The following is a 21200-nucleotide window of genomic DNA, read 5'->3' on the forward strand; positions in this document are numbered from 1 at the left end:
AGTGCCTCATCCCTCAGCCCATGGTAGGGTCCAAATTAAGGAGCCTGGGGAATAACAGAAGCTTAACTAAAGTTGGTTAATAGGCATTTTTTGGCTTGATCGATGGGGACAAGTAGTTCAGCTAATCATTTATAAGGCAAAGAATAAAAATTAAAGACTTTCTGACCTTTGCCACAGGTAGACAAGGAAGCATCCATGAGTCTTATCTAAGCCATGAGAATTGATGTTTCTCTGCAGTGAACCATTTCTGAAGCACAAAAGTGTGTGTGTGTTGAGTGGGGGAGGGATTTCTTAACTGTTGCTGTTTTTTAAGAGCATGGGGCTCAAATAAAATTTGTTATTCTCAACTCTTCCACTCTGTCAGTTTCCTCTTCTGCCACTGCTCCCTCAAACTCCATGTTTGGGTCACACTAAACTAATTCTGGTGTTTAAAGCACATTCTCCTCATTTATCTTTTCATCTGCAATATCCTCACAGTTTCTCTGCTTGTCTAACCTTTCTTCATCTTCAAAATCCAGTTGAAATGTGAGTGAATCTTAGACAAAATGTTGATGGGGAAAGAGAACATATAATATGATTTCACTTATGTTAAGTTCTAGAATCAGAAAAACTAATCTATAGTGATAGAAGTGAGATCAGTGTTTGCCTGAGGCATAAAGGGAGGTATTGTCTGCAAAGGGGCATGAGCAACCTTCAGGGATGATAGTAGTATTCTATGTATCTTGATTGAGATGGACCTCTTAAATCGGTGCATTTTTATTGTATATATTTAATGGAATGTATTTGACTTTTAAAAAACCAGTAGGGATGTCACCTGCTATGTGAAGGCATACCTGACAACCACCACCTCTAGGCTTCACTCTATTAAGCATATACGAGGACAGGTTGAAATTAGTTTTTTTATAAGCTTGTTTCCCTTGCTGGACTTTGAGAGCCTTATAATTAAGATATTTGGGGGTTTCTGCCCAGCTCACAACAGATCTTTCTCACTTCTCTGGGAACTGTTGTCCTCCAGCCATGTTCGTACCGCATGTGCCACCTGCTCCCCCTAACCCACCCCCTATTTACAGTTGACTGCAGCTGAGGCGAACACAGGACAATTCTTTACCCTAAGCTTTGGATGTTTGAACTGATGCTCATAGAGACTAGGAATAGGAATAAATCACATAGGTCAATAGCAGTATTCTCGAGGGAACTTCTGTTGAGGTTCCTGTGGCTGATGTGGCTCAAGCCCTTCCCCAGGCAAGGTCATCCAAAACATTATTGGATTCTACAGAACACCTCAGTAGCCACTCACAAAGCTGGTTTCTATCACTTCAACCCTAAAGTAGCTCTTGTTCTCCATTTTTTCCTAGTGCCTGGACAAAGGACTAGCCCAGGAAGTGTTTAAGAAGTATTTGTTAAATTAACAGATGATGTCTGGGCATCCCAAATAAGTGGTCACTCAAGTCACAAATGTGGCCTTCTTGTTAGCAGGGACTTAGGGTGAGGCTCAGAGCAGAAGACCTGCCCTGTTGCCCAGGATAGGGGAGACAGACCTTTGAGGCACCAAGATGGTGGAGCATCAAGAAAAGTGCAAGACCAGAAGCCATAAAAATGTAGAGGATGTTCTCAGACTCAGCAGGAGAACAAGACAACGATGTTTATTCAAGTGACTCAGGTCAGTCTACTTTCATTCTTATATTATAGTTCAGTTGAGGAGAGTACATAATCCCCACAGATAGGAACCATATGCCATACAACTTAGGTTTTGAAATCCAGAGACATTGTGGAATGACTTGTTGACGAGTTAGATCTTAACAGTGTTTTTTTTTTCTTTATAGAGCTTAGAGTGTATTGTAGCCAGGAGAGCCCCAGAATCTTTTCACCCTTTGTTGTGACTATTAAATCTACTTCCTTCAAAAAAGAGACCAGCAATTTTCTGCAAGCCAAGTAGCCAATTTGCAGACTCATGGATTTTCTGAACACACACTTTGCTAATGCTACCAACTTCTAAGGTTTATAGCAATTTCTATTGGATGGATTGGCTTCCCAAGCTTTTAAAGATTTATGTGCTGTTGTAGTTGACTGGTTTTCATGTGTCTTCAGAGAAGCAGTTGAAGGAATTTTCTGTTATCAAAAGCTAAAAATAGTTGTCTTCCTTTGAATAAATTTAACTTATGAATACATTCATAAAGAATATGTTCTTGAATGTAGATTTTTCTTTTTTCTAAATATTTTACTTATTTATTTTTAGATAGAGGGGAAGGGAAGGAGAAAGACAGGGAGAGAAACATCAATGTGTGGCTGCCTTTCGCGCACCTGTAGATTTTTTTTCTTGAGTGTATGCTATGCTACCTGGTTTACACTCTTTCTGTCCCCCACTCCACTTTTTCTTTTGTGTCTCCCTTCCCATTCCTCAGTTTCTCCCTTTGACTCCCCCCAACTATTTCCATCTCTCTTAATCTTCTCTATCTTCCCCTGAATCTCTCCCCTTCTCTGTCCTTCTGCACATCCATCTCAACCTCTTTTCCCTCAGTGTCCACCATCTCTTCCCCTTCGTCTGTCCTCTATGATCCTCTGTTTCCCGTCTGCTCTAGTTTCTTCTAATTTCTACCCCTCTTTTCCCCTTCTCTTACCCTTAGTCTCATCACCTATATTTCTCCTCTCTCTACAACTCAGTCTACCCCTGCAGCAGCAGTGTGCTGGGGACAACGCATATTAAACCTTCCTCAATATGTGGCTGTGAAAGAAAATGAGAATCAGTTACTATACCTTCTCAACAATTGTAGAGAAGTGTTCTTAAAAGCCTCATCCTATATGCATTGTTGTAAACCTTGTAAATAGTTAAAGAACCAGCCTGTGGTAAATTTGGCCAAACTGGCCAAATGAGGAAATGGCGTTAAGCTGACCAGCTTTAAGCCTGTAAAAAGAAACCCAAAAGAGCTTCTAAATCTGCATGTTCTTATCAACAATCAAGGTCTCTATAACAGCCTTGTCCTAGAAGATATTTACTTTAATATTTAGGTTGGTTTCAACCAGATTTTGGTCAGGCCATCAGCCACTGATTATTTGCTGAATGGACTGGGACTGAGTTATCTCTTATAAATTTAGTCCTTTCATACATTAAAAATTAATTCAATCATTCAGATAGGAGTTGGAATAGAAGGTTGATACTGTGGCAAGGAAGCACATTCCAGAATCAGATCTTACAGCTGGTCCTTAACGCCTCTGTGCTTCAGTTTGTCTATTTGTGAAAATATGGAGATTGGTATAAAGGTTAAATCAGGTAACAATGGTAAAATACAAAGTCTGGCACAAAGCATATGCTCACTTGTATGAAAACCACATGAGTCCTCTCTGTGTACCAGCCACAGTACAAGTATTGTAAACACTGTATACAGTAATGCATGGACCTGGTTCTTTATGCTCTGACAATTTATATTGATTGTTTCTTGTTGTTGTCAAACTCAAACCCAGGTGTCTTTGAACCAAAATTGGAGCTCATAACAACTTCTCTTCACTGGCTTCCTTAACTGTTCATCAACATAAATGATGAGCACTTGGCCATTTGTCTGTGTAGAGTGATCTTTTTTAGGTATTCCTTGGTCCTAAGGGATCCCAGGGAGGAATGTTTTCACAGGCCTTCTGAGAGACAGCTTCTGACCTGGAAAAAGACAGCTGCAGCTTCTAAAACCAGAATTAAAGTTGACTTAGCTCCCACAGTTTTGAACAAGAAGAGCTTTTGGGGATGCAAAGCAGAGTGAGATGAAGCTAGTTATAAAAAGTAAGTCCTTTTCTAGAGACATTTACAAATGTGATCAAAACCCAAAGAGAAACCCTATATCAGTTCTTGTAACATTTGATAATACTTTCAATACATCTCTGTCCAAGAGACTCAGAATGGTGATATTAAATAAGTAAAACAGTATAGTCTTAAATATCATATTTTAGGTAGGTAAAAACATCTCTCATTTTAACAGATCATGCAAACAAGAACACAAGACATAACACAAGAACACAAAATACCAGCTTGTATGGGCACTCCATTTGCTACATATATTACAATTTAGCATCAAATTTTAAAATATAAATGATCACCAGACTGCAACATAAGCACTAGAGTAAAACTGTTTACTCTAGTAAACAGTTTACATGCCTTTGCTAGTTTTTACTTGAGAGATGTGACTATAAAAGAACATGACCACTTTTGGACAAACACAGCAGAACACACATAAGTAATACACCACCCCTCCGAAGTATCACCTTCGATGGCTGCAGACATATTCTGTCAGCTGTTCCTGCTCACAATATATTCTTTTGAGAATCGCCACCACTTGCAGGAATATTGTGTGTGTGTGTGTGTGTACTTAATAGGACAAAATTTTGCTTTTGGGGGGAAAATGTGTGCAAGGAGCTGGAACCCCACAGGGTTTTCATTCTGGCTCTTTCACATAACTAGCTATGTGATCTTGGGCACTTTATTTCACCTTGCTGCACCTCAGTTTGCTTCTCTCTTTATACCACCCCCCTCTTGTGGGGTGTCACGGGGCTTAAATAGATAAACCTGGCACAGCACTCAGGATATATGGCTTTCTTCTCCCATTCCATTTTTTTAATGTTTTAATGTGAAACCATTAAAAACTTCTTTTCCCTTTCTTTTGAGGGCAGCTTTTATCATCTTTTTTTAAAAGCTAAAAGGAATTTGGGGTTGAAAACAATGAGTGTGCAAGTTGCATAATTTCCTATCAACTCTGAGACATATGTAAGTAAGAATAAGGCAGAATTCCAGGGTGGTTCAGACATCGGTTCTGGAGAAAGCCATTAAAGAGGCTCAGAAGAGAGGTGTTCTGAGAGGTGGCCATCACAGTGGAATAGCTGTTATGCCTCTCACGGTGACCCCTGGAAGGGGTCAGCATCTATCTGCACATGTGAGGTCTCTGCACAGTCATATAGCTCCATTCCAGGAAGGCTCTAGAGTTCTGTCTAATTATCCAGAGGAACTCTACCCACGTGTCCCTTCAATTGCCAGTTAATATAATTCTGAAAACTTGAATTAAAATAAGAGTCTGAGGCTCCCACTTTTCCTGAGAAGCAGGGGCACTCATTCAGATTCGATTCTCTTAGAAATGCTCTGCTTTGTACTCAGAGTACGTTCTCTGCTGACCACTGCCCTCTGCAGTTCTTCCAGTGGTGCCTAAGAAGTTTCCAGATGACCCAGCCCCTAAGACTATTCTGACTCCAGAAAGCCAAGGTACCTGGCAACTCATAAGCCTTCACCCTCCATTTTCTTCAGGGACATCCTAAGCGACACTTAGTTGCATCCCCCTGTAGCCTCCCTTAGGAGTGAATGTGCAGAATTTTCTTGAATGCCTTCTTGAAGTTCTCATTGCACAAAGGGTAAATGAGAGGATTCAGTGTGGAGTTGATGTATCCTAGCCAGATGGTGAACATGTGCACATGTTCATTGCAACAGTTCTTGCAGAAGGCAATGACCATGAAGAAAATGAAGTAAGGAATCCAGCAAAGGATAAAGGCTGCCATGATAAAACCCAATTGTCTGGCAGCCTTCCGTTCTCGGTTCACATGCAGCCCAGACATATATTGTCTCGAATGTGAGCGGAGCTTCTTCCATGTGAACTTGATATAATTGAGGCCTATGCTAGGCCTACTTCTTGTTTTGTCTTTCCCCGATGCTGACTCTGGGGGGGTGTCTGAGTCTGTAGGAGAGAAGGACTGGCTATCACCTAGTATCTGATCCTCTGACATCTCTGTGGCTGCATGCATGGTCAGGCCCTGCTCACTCGTCTCAAGCTGGCTCTGGCTCTGGTTGATGGCTACATAGCTGTTGCCATTCTCCTCTGCCTCAGTCTGTGTTTGCACAATATTAAGTGGGACAGAATGGAGTTGGTCCACTTCCTCATCCTCCTTTTGGCTGCAGACACCTGGAGATTTCATCTCCTTTAGGTCTTCAGATGGTGGCTTCAAAACAGGTCCACCACCATCAACTTTTGGTTTCCTTTTCAGAACCTCCCAGGGAGACTTCTTCCCTGGTTTCTTGACCCCCACGTTGGGGTTCTCTGGTTTCAACTTAATTTCAGAGAATGAAGGCAGGGACCCATTGATAAGTTCCCGGTGCTGACAGTGCCTCTGTACAGCCTTGTAGATTTTGGCGTAGAACCAAAGCATGAGCAAGGTGGGCAGATAGAAGTTGATGATGGCAGTCATGATCTTGAACCAGGTGACATCGTAGAAGTCTGTCTCACACTTGCCCTTCTGGTGCTTTGACATCTGTGGCATGAAGTAATGCCAGCCCAGAATGGGAATGACCCAGAGGAAGGAGAGAAACCAGGCCCCCAAGATGGTGGCCAATGCTCGGGTCTTGGTGCGATACCTCAGGTATTTGAGGGGCTGCTGGACAGAGCGGTAGCGATCAATGCACAAGATGAAGACACTGAAAATGGATGCTGTGCTGGCCACATAGTCCATGGAAAGCCAAAAGCGGCAGAGTGGCAAGACCAGGGGCAACTCAGGCATGGAGAGGTAGAGGATGTTAATGGGCATGACAACAGCTCCCACAATCAGGTCTGCCACTGAGAGGCTAATGATGTACAGGTTCCCCACAGTGTGTAACTTCCGCTCCCTCCGCACAGCGTACAGGACCAGCAGGTTGAGCCCCACAGTGACCAAGGAGATGATGCTCAGGACCACCACCAGGGCATCAGTTGGGGGCTGGCATTGATGGTCTTGTTGCTTTCACACATCTTGTCTTCTGTGACACTGGAGGAATTGGGAAGGGTCATTGGCACAAGTGCAACCTCCAGCTATGACTCACTCCCTGGGAGGAAAGACAAGGATTAAGGTTAGAGTCTTGATGATCAGTAGTCACTTAGTCCCATCACATTGAACACACACACTAGGGTTGTGTGTTCTCAGGGGCAGTGGACACACTGGTTGCCTACAGCCTTTACCCCCTTCTTCCTTAGTCACTTATTCCTTCCTGCCTTTTGTGACTATTTATTGAATTCCTGGCATTGTTCCAGGTATTGGGACTATAGCAGTGAATGAAACTAAAATCTCTGCCCTCAAGGTGCTTACATTCTAGTTAGGGGGTTGAGCAAAAACAAGGTCAAGTGTATATATGTCCCATGTTACACATGTTGAGAAGGTGTGCTGCCTCATGATTGGTCTAAGCTGAATATAGTGCTCTAGTTTCTCATTGCCAGTAGCTGGTCTAGCAGTGGGTTAGGAGACACAACTGTGGCCAAGGAAGTAGATGATAAAGTCTCTTGGCATGGGATTCTGGAAAGTGCTTCCTTTCTAACAAATGCTCAAAACAAGGAAAAGCATTGTTTCTTACTTGCCGGCCTTCTTCCCTACAGGAAGTGATGCTTAGGGCCATAGAGGTCATCTTGGGACCATAAGGGAAACACCAAGAAAACCACTGAGATGCTAAACTAGAGAGTCCTGTTATTACTGGTTGCTGAACAGAATCTGGAATCCTCTTTCTCCACACTGGTTACTATGGGAAGTAATTAAATATCTTCTTTACTTAAGTAACTATTGTGTGAATTTTTACTTGTAATTAAAAGCACCCCTAAACTGATATGGAGGAGGTTTCAAGGGTACACTAAGTGTAAAATAAAATGACCCCATCTCTTTAGACAAATGGTTCTCAAATGGGGAGAGGGTTGTTATTTGAGAAAGTGTATTTCTGGTCTCTTATTTTTTATATTTGAAAAAATTTTATTGCATAAAACTATGCAAAGTCACATGTAACACCTCTTTTGCTAGTGAGTCTATACTGAAAACATATTGTATCCTGTTATTGGTACTCCTCAGTTGGGGTGGGAAGTAGAAGTAGGTATTAAAATTTCTAGAAGGGGTTGTTAGATTTTTTATATTTATATTTTATATTTTTATATTTATATTCTTTAAACTGGTAAGTTTAAAGAAGACTGAGAAACACTAACAGTGATTATAAATCTCAGTAATTTAGAAAAGTACTAGTTTTACATTAAGGAAGAGCCAGATAAAATCCTGGCCAAATTCATATTTTTTAAAATTTTATTTTATTGACTATGCTATTATAGTGGTACCATTTCTCCCCCTTCATTCCCCTTCACCCTGCACACCCTCTCCCACCCACATTCTCCTCCCCCTTTAGTTCATGTCCATGTGTCATAAGTTCTTTAGCTTCTACATTTCCCATACTATTCTTGCCCTCCCCCTGTCTATTTTCTACCATCTATGCTACTTATTCTCTGTACCTTTCCCCCTCTCTTCCTCCCATTCCCCTGTTGCTAACCCTCCATGTAATCTCCATTTCTGTGGTTCTGCTCTTGTTCTAGTTGTTTGCTTAGTTTGTTTTTGCTTTGTTTTTTTTTTGATTGTTAATAATTTTGAGTTTGCTGTCATTTTACTATACATGTTTTTTATCTTCTTTGTCTTAGATAAGTTCCTTTAACATTTCATATATGGGCTTGGTGATGATGAACTCCTTTCACTTGACCTTATTGGAGAAGCGCTTTATCTGCCCTTCCATTCTAAATGAAAGCTTTGCTGGATAGAGCAATCTTGGATGTAGGTCCTTGCCTTTCATGACTTGGAATACTTCTTTCCAGCCCCTTCTTTCCTGTAAGGTTTCTTTTGAGAAATCAGCTGACAGTCTGATGGGAACTCCTTTGTAGGTGACTGTCCCCTTATCTCTTGCTATTTCTAGAATTCTCTCCTTCATTTTTTTAAATCTTTCTATTTAGTCTATTAATCCCCATTATATTTATATTTTTCTTTTTTTTAAAGATTTTATTTATTTATTTTTTAAAGCAGGAAGGGAGGGAGAAAGGGAGAGAGAAACATCAATGTGTGGTTGCTGGGGGTCATGGCCTGCAACCCAGGCATGTACCCTAACTGGGAATCGAACCTGCAACACTTCGGTTCGCAGCCCACGCTCAATCCACTGAGCTACGCCAGCCAGAATTTCTCCTTCATTTTAATCTTGGGAAATGTAATTATGATGTGCCTTGGTGTGTTCCTCCTTGGGTCCAACTTCTTTGGGACTTTCTGAGCTTCCTGGACTTCCTAGAAGTCTAGTTCCTTTGCCAGATTGGGGAAGTTTTCCTTTATTATTTGTTTAAATAACTTGCCCACTTGTTGCTCTCCTTCTTCCCCTTCTGGTACTCCTATAATTCGGATGTTGGAATGTTTCAAGGTGTCCTGGAGGTTCCTAAGCCTCTCCTTATTTTTTTTTGAATTCATGTTTCTTCATTCTTTTCTGTTTGGTTGTTTCTTTCTTCCTTTTGGCACACTCCATTGACCTGAGTCCCAGTTTCCTTCCCATCACTGTTGGTTCCCTGTGGGTTTTCCTTCATTTCACTTAGCGTAGCCTTCATTTTTTCATCAAATTTGTGACCAAAATCAACCAATTCTGTGAGCATCCTGCTCACCAGTGCTTTGAACTGTGCATCTGATACGTTGGCTATCTCTTCATTGCTTAGTTGTATTTTTTCTGGGACTTTGATCTGTTCTTCCATTTGGGCCATTTCCTTTTTGTCTTGTCATGCCTCTTACTTATGAGGGGCAGAACCTTAGGTGTTCACCAGGACGAGTCAGCCCAGTCACTGGGTTGTGACGCTGCCTATGGGGACAGGGTCCAAGAGGGAACTATGGCGCTTGCTCCACTCTCTGCTGGATTTCAGTCACTTCCACCGCTTCCCCAAGCAAATTGGGCCCTTCTGGTGCTGATTCCCAGGTGGGTGGGCTTGTGTACATTCTAGGACCCTGTGGGTCTCTCCAGTGAACCCTCCTGTGAGGTTGGGAGTTTCTCCCTGCACCTCAACCCCTATAGGTGTTTTCAATTGGTGTTTTGAGGCTTTATTTCTCCAAGCTGGGGTCCTACTCTGTGAGGTCTGTCTCGCTCCCCAACTTCACCTGGTTTGTCTGTGCGCGAATGTGGGACTGCTCAGTCAGCCAGCCGCCCTGAGTGCCTCACTGGGTCTTCCCGCTGCCACCCTGTGCCTGGGATCCGTCAGCTGCTGCCTTGTGCACCTGCCTTTGCTGCAATCCCTTTCCACCAGGTGCCTGACTCCACCCCTCCTACCAGACTGGATGAATGTTTCTAACTCCTTGGTTGTCAGACTTCCCTACAGTTCAATTTTCTGTCAGTTCTGGTTTGGTTTTTTTTTGTTTGTTTCTCAATTTTTGTTGTCTTTAATTTGGTTGTGCGAGGGGACACTGTGTGTCTACCTACACCTCCATCTTGGCCAGAAGTCAAATTCATATTTTTTGAAGATAAACATCAAAGCCAAGACATTTGGTCCTTGTGGAAGAAACCCATTGATTTACTTTGTTGGAAAAATACCACTTGGGTGGCCTGGATTTTGCCTACCTCTGCCACTAATTTTCTGAGTGATGTCTCAGCCTGCATTTTCTCGTTGGTCAAATGTGAAGGGTGGGGTAGGTGATCTCTAAAGGCTTGTCCAGATCTCCTTTTTAGAGTCTTGTTTTAGGTATTTTCCCATGTTCTTCTCCAACTCTGAATGGCCAGTCAGAGAAACACTCTGACTTCTTTGAGTGTGCCTCCTCTGACTTCTTCAACAGTATCACCTTCTCCTCCTATGTCCCAGCCCTGCCCTCAGTTCCTGTTACTCTAAGCTGTCAGTCCCAGAGGCCTTATCCACTCACGTCTGCTACCCCACAACCTCTGTGAAGACAGCTCCCAAAGTTACAGCTTCAGCCTGTCCTTCTTTTCCACTGCTACATCCGAAACCCAGTCAATACACCTTCAACCCTGACCAAGCCGAAACCCCTTGGAATGGTCCACAGTCCACCTCAGGAAGAGGGAAAGAAGGTGAAAGCAGTATCATCTCTAGGATTTTTGTTTTGTTTTGTTTTGATTGGAAGGAAGCAGGAAATGGTTCCCTCAAACACTACCATAGCTTGGCCTTCCCAAGGCCATTTGACCTTCCCCTCCTACAGAAGTGACTCATTCCTGTTTTCCTCATTGCCTTGAGGAAATTTCCCTCTCTGTTATCTCTCTCTTTGGCTTATTGCGCACAGAGGAGAATCAGTATTTTTTCCCATCGTGCATAAACTATCATTCCATAATATTATTTGAGAGAAAATGATTTGTTTTTATATGAAAATCTATATATTTTCCTTTTTTCATTAAAAAAGAAAGAATTTTATGATTGAATTGAGATCACTGAAGTAAAAATTAGTGTTGTGTATCAAGTGTTTAGTTAGGGGTAGAATCTACTGATGTCTGTAACTTTGAAAGGAATCAAAAAACATGTTGGATGGATGACTGGTTAAAAGAATGGACGAACAAACAGATGTGTTAAAGAAAAAAGCAAAATGTCAATTTACAACCTGGGCAGTGGGTATATGGATGTTTACTGTATAATGCTTCTAACTTTTCTATTTCATTGATAATTTTCATAATAAAATGTTGAAGAAAATTAATACAGCATAAGGTTATCTTCCTCGTCTATCACTGTAAGCTCAATACTTTATCACATTTTCTCCCTTATAGTTCGGACATGTTATTTTGCATAAACATAAAAGCAAAAGATCAATAAATATTTGTTAAGTGAATAAATAGTGAGAGGCAGGATGGTCTGAAATATCTCAGCTCAGAACTTATTAATTCAACAGATACTTACTGGTGAAAGCTTCCTTTCAGCTCAGTGCTCTATTTCAGAAGCAAGCAAACCCACTTTTGTTCTAAACCACAGGATTCTGAAAGAGGACTCCAGGAAAGGCTATTGCAGCACCCACACAGCATACAAATGGCACTTGGAGGCTTGCCTCTTCTGATGAATGCTGAGGGGAGGCGGTGGCAGGGGAGGAAGAGAAATCCTGAGGGAAGGAACATGTGACCCCAGCACTGAGCCTGAAAAAAAGCAGGCCCCACAGGGCAGGCAGCCAAGAGGACAACAGGGCTGGCCACATCAGAACCAGCTGAATAATTTGCAGGGCCCAGTACAAATTGAAAATAAAATATTGTTAAGAATTACAAGATGGAGACAGCAGAACATTAAGCCAAGCTCGGGAATCCTGAGCTCAGGGCCTGTGTGGCTACCCAGGCCACAGACCCATTAAGTCATTCCTAGTCTCTCTTCCTCTCACCCAGTCCCTGAACAGGCTCTACTCAGTGAGATAATTCTAACAGAGTGTGGGAGGTGTTTGGGGACATGGATACTCACTGCACCTCCTGCCACACAGGAGGCCACGCTCCCCACAACCTGTCAGGACCCCATCGGGTTCTGAGCTGCCCTTCTGGGGTCCAGGCCAGGCTTCAGAAAGGGTGCTGGCTGGCCAGAGGCTATGCTTCTGAGGACAGAGAATGGTAGCTAGAAGAGGCACTTTGGACAGGGCATTTTGAGAAGGTGGGAACCTGTGGGTTCTGTATAGCACCATATCTGTAGCAAAACAGGTGATGGAAGGAAAGCCCTCTCCTTTCATCCAGGCTCTGCCACTTGAGAGGCTGTGTGGAGCATGAGTAAGCAGCCAGGTCTCCAATTTCCTCAGCCATCATGTAGGAAAAATATTGTGACATCCCTCCCTGGGCTGTTGAGGATCAGTGGAGACAGTGCTCTGCTAACCTCTAGGTAACTTCTACTCAGCAACAAGCAGAAATTGACCCTATTTCTGCCAGAGACTTCTGTGTACAAACAAGGCAACTAGCCTATTCTGAAACCATTTGCTACAGTGGGACTTTTACTAGAGTGATTACAAACAACAAACAGTCTAATCCAATCAGGTCCAAGTGCCAAGCAGATAAACAAAAGTAGTCAGCATTCCTTTCACATCCTGGAAGCACGGACTGGAGCAACTTTAACAGTAAGAAGCTAAGCCCTGGGCTTTTTAGATATCAGTTATTGAATGCCCACCACAAGCCCATAGGGAGGTATTCTGATGATCTTCAAGGTAGAGAAGAGGAAACGGTCAGCTCAGGCTCGCAGGGGTCACACAGCTAGAAAGCCGTTGGTGAAGCCAAGACTCGAACCTAGTTTGATTTAACTCAGAGTTTTTCAACCTTCAGTGTATTGACATTTTGAAGTTGATAATTATTGTGAAGAGCTGTCATGTGCATTGGTTGGATGTTTAGCGGCATCCCCGGCCTCTGCTCACTAGATGCCAGTGACACCTCTCCTCCACTTCTAGTCATGACAACCAAAAATACCTCTCGACATTGCCAGATATCCACTGGGGGGCAAAATGATCCTTCACTGAGAACCACTGAACTAACTGAAGAATATGCCAAAGAATACAGCTTTCAGCTCAAGATAAGGAAAGACTTTCTAAAAACAAATATTATCTAACAATGCAATGAGTTGCCTTGAGAGATAGTAAGCTCCCCATGATGAGAGAAGAACAGGCCTGGATCTGATTCCAAAATACTCCTACTTTCTCAGTGGTGATTATTTTCCTAAGAAAAACTTGCAGACATTGGTTTTAGATAAAAGAGACTTATGGGCAAGGATCTTTGCTAATAGCAAAAAAGAGGAGGCAAGAGGAATTTGAGGGTTTGGAGAGATTTCCCAGTGGCTTCACCCCCTCCCATTTTAGCACTGCTGGTCCACACATGGCTTGGGTCATTTGGGTGGTAGAATCGGGCATCAGTTAAGAACCCAAGTGCTTTATGAACTAGTAGAGCTCTGCTCTAATCCTCTTCCTGCTCCAGTTAGGTGGTCGAGATAGTTCACCTCACCAAGACTCAGTTTTCCTCACCTCTGAAAAGGGGATAAAGCAAGCACTTAGTATAGCACCTGACATACAGGAAATGCTCAGTTAATAGTCGCTGCTGTGTTTCCTTCAATTCCTTCGTGAGTGACCCAGGGAAGCCCCAGCCAACCCAGTCTGGTTCAGTGGGATCATCCCTGATCTTTTGCTGTTTTTCACTATGTTAGAAACTGCTAATAGTCATCTAATATCAGTTCTCCTCTGCTTAGGAATAGACTTCTGCTTTTAGCTGAGTACATGGCTGCCTGCAATAAAGACTACATTTCCCAGGCTCGTTTGTAGCTGGGGATTGCTATATGACTAAGTCACAAAGAAATGGAAATAAAATGTTGTTTGCAACTTTCTGAAAGCAACATAAAAGGGAGAATGTGACCTTTTCTGTGGCCTTTCTTTCATTCCAACTGGCTGGAATGTTGACAGGATAAACAGAGCTTAAGCAGCTATCTTGGGACCATGAGGAAGAGCCACAAAATGAGAAAGGTAAAGTTATGATTTGGAAAAAGTTGAGGTCTCTGATGATAATGGGGCTCCCCTACCAGCCAGGACTCTCTCTCCACTTCTGGATTAGCTAATCACACACAGCCAAATGGAATCCTAACAGTTACTCTGCCTCTGACTTTAAGAACTTTGTCAATTAGCATAAAAAGAAAGATAAACAGCATCAAATATTGAATTAAAAATTCTAGAATTCAGCTGGGAGAAGTGTGATGACTGAGGTAAGATCAAAGTAGGTGACAGGACAAAGGAGGAAGCAACTGCCTCTCCCAAGGTAGTGTTGATGTCAAGAAAAACATCAGAAAAGGACGAGTAGAAATTCACCAGGAGGAAGGAAGAGGAATTTAAGGATAAGTAAAAGAAAGAATGAAAGTGCACAGCTGAGCCTTGGCCAGGTGGCTCAGCTGATTGGAGCACTGTCCTATACACCAAAAGGTTGTGGGTTCAATTCCCTGTCAGGGCACATACCTAGGTTGCGAGATCAATCCCCATTGGGGCACATATTGGGGGCAACCAATTGATGTTTCTCTGTCACATACATATCTCTCTCTCTCCCCCTTCCTCTTTCTCTAAAATCAATAAACATATACTTGAATGAGGATTAAAAAAAATTACACAGCTGAGTTCAATGAATTAGGAGGAAATCCTTGTAAGTGGACTAGAATGTGGAATGATCAGTCTGGAAAGACATGTTGGGGCCATGTTGGGGCCACGGCGAAAGGAAGCTCTTTTATACTTCTGTGCCTTTGCCTGTGCCATCTCCAATGCCTGGAGCACCCTTTTGCCTTGAAGCACTTAGTTGTTCCTTTTTCTGTGTACCCACGGCACTTCTAATACTGATCTTTATACCACCTATCTTATACTATCTTTAGCTGATTCTCCCTAAGAAAATAGGGAGCCTGTTTAAGACATGGAATTTGTCCACTACTTCTGCTTCCGAAGTGTGATACCTGTGACCATCAAGGGGATGCCCCCTCCTTGATGGCAGGGACCACACCTTTCACTCACTGCCATTCTCCTGTGCTGGCACCAGGCTGACACCTGATAGATACTCGAGAGGTTTCCTGGATGGGTTCTGAGGAAATGAGACACAAATGAATAAGGAAGGCACAGGGAGAAGGACCTAAGTGCAGACAGTGTGGGCACTTTTTCACAAGGATGTTTAAGCCAACAAAAATAGTGAGATAAGATTTGTCCTACTGATGAATATTGATACCTTTCAGCTAACTTTCCCATTTTTTTCCTGAAAACTTGATTGTTAGAAATTTCTTTCATGGTAATTCAAAACATGAATACAAATTTATGCAGAAAAATGCTCACTGCAAAATTATTTATGATAGGAAATGATCTAACATTTGGGAACTAAATATATTACTGGATAGCTATAGAATAGAATACCATGCAGTCATTGACAATCATATTTGTGGAGCCCCAGTAATGATATGGGAAAATGCTTATGATGAGATTAAATTTGCAACAGACATTGTTCATACAAGACAGTGCCAATTCTGTTAACTAAGAGGGTTAGAGCAAGGGTGAATCCCTGTTATATTATATTAACACTGGTTTCCTCTGGGTAGTGACTGATGTTTATTATTTTTTGGTGTTTCCCAAGATTTCAACAATGAGAATGTCTTGGTTTTATAATAGGGAGAATAAGAACTAACTGCACTAATTTTTAAAAACAACAACAAAAACTAGGTTTACTCCACTGGAAAAAGTCTTTAAAAAGGAAATACCTTTCACATTCTTAGCACATCTTTTATCTTCTTTAGTAAAATGTGAGAATGTACCCTTTCTTTTCTCAGTCCAAACTTCTCTACTGTCTGCCACATTTGCATTGGTTGGTTATTCTGGTCAAGTAAGTCAGAGTATTAATTTCTTTGTTCTAATTCTTAGAAAAAGGCATCATGCATGAGGGTGCCTCAAATGCTGCATATTCTCACTGAGTCTGGCCAGAGCATAATTTCCACAAAACACCCAGGCTTATCAATGCCACTGGCTGCAAATAGCAGAATTCTATTATGAGCCCAGTGCTGCAGGATTTGGATTTAGCATCTAGGGCAGTGCTGGGATAAGAGTTATCCTCTGGATAAGATGCAAGAGGTATATGACCTTGTGGGCATGCGGTGGTCCCAATAGGCTTTTCAGGGGGTGGCGACACACATTCAAATGTCTACAGCATCAGGGAGGAGAAGTTACTCCAGGGGACTGTATATGGATCAGAAGGGAGTGGTGAGGACTGGGGTAACCTGGAGCATATGATCTCTGTCCAAAGGGTACCGCTGTCACTCACATGCCACCAATTGCTACAAGCCCAGATATGCCTGTTTTTTAAAATGAAGAATAAAGCTGCATTTTCACATGAAATCTTTTAGTTTTTAAATGTCAATTATTCAATTGTTTCCTTTGTTTTCATGAACACTTGAACACAGGTCAAGAAAGAACAAATTTTAGGAACTTGACCTGTGAGCCCTGAGCTGGGAATGTCAAGCTAGTTTATCAGATCCAGAACATGGAATATGATATAATAACTCTTGAGTAGACACCTTTTGGGGTACCTGCTCAGCTCACAACAAACTTCCTTCTCTGAAAACTGTCATCCACCCCGGTGTGAGCCCTGGCAGCCATAGTTATACCACATAACCCCGACCACTGGGCACATGTGATTAGACCAGAGATTGTCATCTGACCCATAATAAGTCAATCAGTCCAATTCTCTCTCTCTTTTGGAAAACTGGAATTGGGATTGTGTGCTCTCAAGACAGTCTGTTGGTCTCATGAACTGAAGTGATGGGGAACTGGGAGCTGAGGCTGCCACAGAGGCAAGGTGTGGCTCATCTCTGGGCATGCTGAAGTGGAGGGAGAGATGGAAGGAGGTAGCAAACAAATGCAATGATAGTGTGCTGGAATAACTGATATCTACATGCAGAAGATGGATTTAGATCTTTACCTCACCCAATACACAGAAATTAACTCAAAATTGACAACAGACCTAAATGTAAGAGTTATCATAGGAGAAAAGCTTTTTGACCTTGAGTTAGGCAAAGATTTCTTAAATACAACACCAAGGCATAATAAATAAAGGAAAAAATTGCTAAATTGGACTTCATCAAAATTAAAATGTTTGTCAGCCTGGTACTGGCATAAAAACAGGCACATGGACCAATGGAACAGAACAGAGAGCCCAGAAATAAACCCAAGTCTCTACAGGCAATTAATATTTGACAAAGGAAGCAGCAACATAAAATGGAATAAAAATAGCCTCTTCAACAAATGGCGTTGGGGGAACTGGACAGCTATGTGCAAAAAAAATGAAATTTGAGCACCAACTTACACCTTATACAAAAATTAATTCAAGGTGGATAAAAGACTTAAACATAAACCATCCTGACACCATTAAAGTCCTAGAAGAGAACGTAGGTAGGAAAATCTCAGATATTTCATGCAGAAACTTTTTTACTGACATGTCTCCTAGAGCAAGGGACATAAAGGAAAGAATAAACGAATGGGACCTCATCAAAATTAAAAGCTTCTGCACAGCTAAAGAAAACAGAATCAAAATTAAAAGAGAACCAACTGTATGGGAAAACATATTTGCCAATGATACCTCAGACAAGGGTTTAATCTCCAAAATATATAAAGAACTTACACGACTCCACTCTAAGAAGACAAGCAACCCAATTAAAAAATGGGCAAAGGACTTGAACAGACACTTCTCCAAGGAGGACATATAGAAGATCCAAAGACACATAAAATGATGTTCAATATCGCTAGCTATCAGAGAGATGCAAATTAAAACCACAATGAGATACCACTTCACAGCAGTCAGAATGGCCATCATAAACAAAGCAACAAACAACAAGTGTTGGAGAGGTTGTGGAGAAAAGGGGACCCTAGTGCACTGTTGGTAGGACTGCAGACTGGTACAACCACTATGGAAAGCAGTATGGAACTTCTTCAGAAAACTAAAAATGGATCTGCCTTTTGACCCTGCAATTCCACTGCTGGGACTATATCCTAAGAACATTACAACACCAATACAAAAGAACCTTTGCACCCCGATGTTCATAGTAGCACAATTTACAATAGCCAAGTGCTGGAAGCAACCTAGATGCCCATCAGTAAATGAATGGATCAAAAAACTATGGTACATTTACACAATGGAATTCCATGCAGCAGAAAGAAAGAAGGAGCTCCTACCCTTTTCAACAGCTTGGATGGAGCTGGAAAGCATTATGCTAAGCAAAATAAGCCAGGCAGTGAAAGACAAATACCATATGATCTCATCTTTCACAGGAACCTAAACAACAAAACAAAGAAACAAGCAAAATATAACCAAAGACACTGAAATAGAGGACAGGCTGACAGTGACCAGAGGGGAGAGAAGAGGGAATTTCAGGGGAGAATGGGAAGGGTTTACAGGAACAAATTTAAAGGACACATGGACAAAAACTAGGGGGAGGGTGGTAATGGGAGGGAAGTGGGGAGGGTTGGGTGGGTGGGTTGGAATGGGAGTAAAAGGGAGAAAACTATACTTGAACAATGATTAAAATAAAAAAATAGGAAAAAAATTAAAATGTTTGTGCTTCAAAAGGCACCACTAAAAAAGGAGAAAGTTACAGAATGGATGAAAATATTTATCATATATCTGACATATATCTGAGATATCTAGAACATATAAAGAACTCTTCCAACTCAATAATAAGACAACCCAAGTGAAAAAATGGACAACAAATATGAATAGATATTTCACCAAAGAAGATACAGAAGTGGTTCTTAAGCTCATGAAAAGATGCTCAACATCATTACTTAACAGGTAAGTACAAATCAAAACCACAATGAGATATCACTTCATACCCACTAGGATGGCTGAAATTTAAAAGACAGACAGTAAGTGTTAAAGAGTATGTGGAGAAATTAGAACCATCATATACTGCTATGGGAATGTGAAATGGTACAGCCACTGTGGAGAAGTCTGGCAGTTCCTCAAGCAGTTGAATATAGTTAGCATATGACCCAGTGATTGCATACCTACATATACACCAAAGAGAACTGAAAACATCTGTTCACTCAAAAATTTGTATGTAAATATTCATATAGCATTATTTATACCAAGTTAAAAAGTGGTAACATTACAAATGTTCATCAGTTAGTAAGTTGGTAATCAAAATATGGTGTACCCTGCAATGAAAGATTATTTGTCAATAAAAAGGAACAAAATAGTGATTCATACTATACATGGGTGAACTCAAAAAACATCATGATAAGTGAAAGAAGCCAGGCACAAAATGCAACATGTTGTATGATTCTATTTATAAGAAACATCCAGAATAGGCAAACCCATTGAGACAGAAAGTAGATTAGTGGTTGCCTGGGATAAGGGATGGGAATGGGAGGGGTCTCTTGTGACTGACGGCAAATGTTCTAAAATTGGATTTTGATGATCATTGTACAACTCTGTAAATTTAACAACAATAATTGAATTGTATGATTCACTTACAATGGGTGAATTTCATGGTGTGTAAATTATGCCTTAATAAAGTTGTTCTGAAAAAAAAATTCAGCGAACCAAGAAAGAGGCTGCCTGGATTCCCATATCTCTGTTTGTAAATCTATTTATGTAAATCAGTTGCTCCTTAAAATACCTACCATGCACTAGTTTTTTTAAAAAATAAAGCAATATTAGGCAAATATGGATTAAACCAAGGGTGGGTCCTAAAGAACCTCTCCATGTGAACCCCAAGTCTGAGTTTCCCAAAAGGCAGAGCAAAGAGGGAAAGAGAATTAAATAAAGATTCTAGTGTCATTTAAATGGAAGCAAACTAATAGCTTAGCAGAAGGATAATTTTCGCTGGTCCTAAGTTTTTGATTGTATGTATCTTGTGGTTTCTTGTAAAGGGGACACAACGATGTCTGACTCAATCATTGGGAGTGGAAGGATTGAAATGGCTTAGCTGCATCAACTCTTTTTCTCCTGTACCTCTATGATCTCTCATTTTATAATTTGGCTTAAGTGTGTAGGAGGTTGAATTTGTTTGATTGTTTCTCTGCTCTTCCCATCCTCCATCTGTGGTGGGACAGGCTGAGATTTTTAAAATTAGGCACAGGAAGAGGAAGCTGAAGGATAATCACCACTAAATGGCAAACAAAACAAGTATGTAAAGCTCAGCTCTGTTATCTTTTACCATCTGGCCTCATAAAGCAATGAATAACAAGAAGAGTAATATTTCCGTCTTTGTGCATATCAGCATTGGGGTGGGAGGCTTTCCTTATTGACTCATTCAGTCCTTGCAGTGCCAGTGACCTCACAGTAAAGGAGTCACTTTTGCCCCCATTTTAAAGATGTGGAAATGGGCTTCTAGAGTTTGTAGGCATTGGTGGCCTGCACTGAGATCCAAGACTGACTGAAGATCAAGCTGCATGTAAAGTCCCAAGTGAAAAACAGAAGTAAGTAAATTGATTAATTAATTAAAAGCCCAAGGGACACCTACCTCCTAACTCCTGAAAAGGGGGTGGGGATGTGAAGCTCATTCACATCCCCACCCCCTTTTCACTATGGTAGGAAGAGAAGGGAAGGCAAGAAACACTTTTTAAAAAGATTTCATGGTACTGGAAGTATAAATGTCCACACTGACATTAGACAAGGACACAGTGAACACACACCAAGCCCAGCACACACACATATTATTTTAGGATATGATGAATAATGTTTTCTTTTTGTTCCAAATCTCTGGAGATTAAGCCTTGAGGAAGGCACTTTCAAAGACCAAAGTTGTCCAGGCTATTCTCTTCTTGAGAAAAAAAAATCGTGATATTGAAGTAAATAAAAGAGCTGTCAGAAGAGAAACAAAAGCAGATGTGATGTTTTCAAGAGAGTGTTCCTAGGTAATTAGGAGTTTCTTTAAGGTCTGTCTCTCTCTTGGTGAAAAGCGACTTGGTGTCTGAATGCTGTGGCAGCCCAAGCCACACACCTGCGG

At 41.4% G+C, this 21200-nt stretch overlaps 1 protein-coding gene across 1 annotated transcript in view; it reads right to left on the bottom strand.

Moving 5' to 3' along the window:
- Nucleotides 1-1665: 1665 nt before the first annotated feature.
- The window catches only part of HRH1 (histamine receptor H1), a 93004-nt gene continuing 73469 nt past the window's right edge, over nt 1666-21200 (bottom strand). The window contains 2 exon segments of the mRNA XM_036030798.1: nt 1666-6695; nt 6698-6817. Coding sequence (XP_035886691.1) covers nt 5320-6695; nt 6698-6782 — 1461 coding nt within the window. The 5' untranslated portion in view covers nt 6783-6817 and the 3' untranslated portion in view covers nt 1666-5319.

The sequence above is a fragment of the Phyllostomus discolor genome, chromosome 7, assembly GCF_004126475.2.
Source record: "Phyllostomus discolor isolate MPI-MPIP mPhyDis1 chromosome 7, mPhyDis1.pri.v3, whole genome shotgun sequence".
Lineage (NCBI taxonomy): Eukaryota > Metazoa > Chordata > Mammalia > Chiroptera > Phyllostomidae > Phyllostomus > Phyllostomus discolor.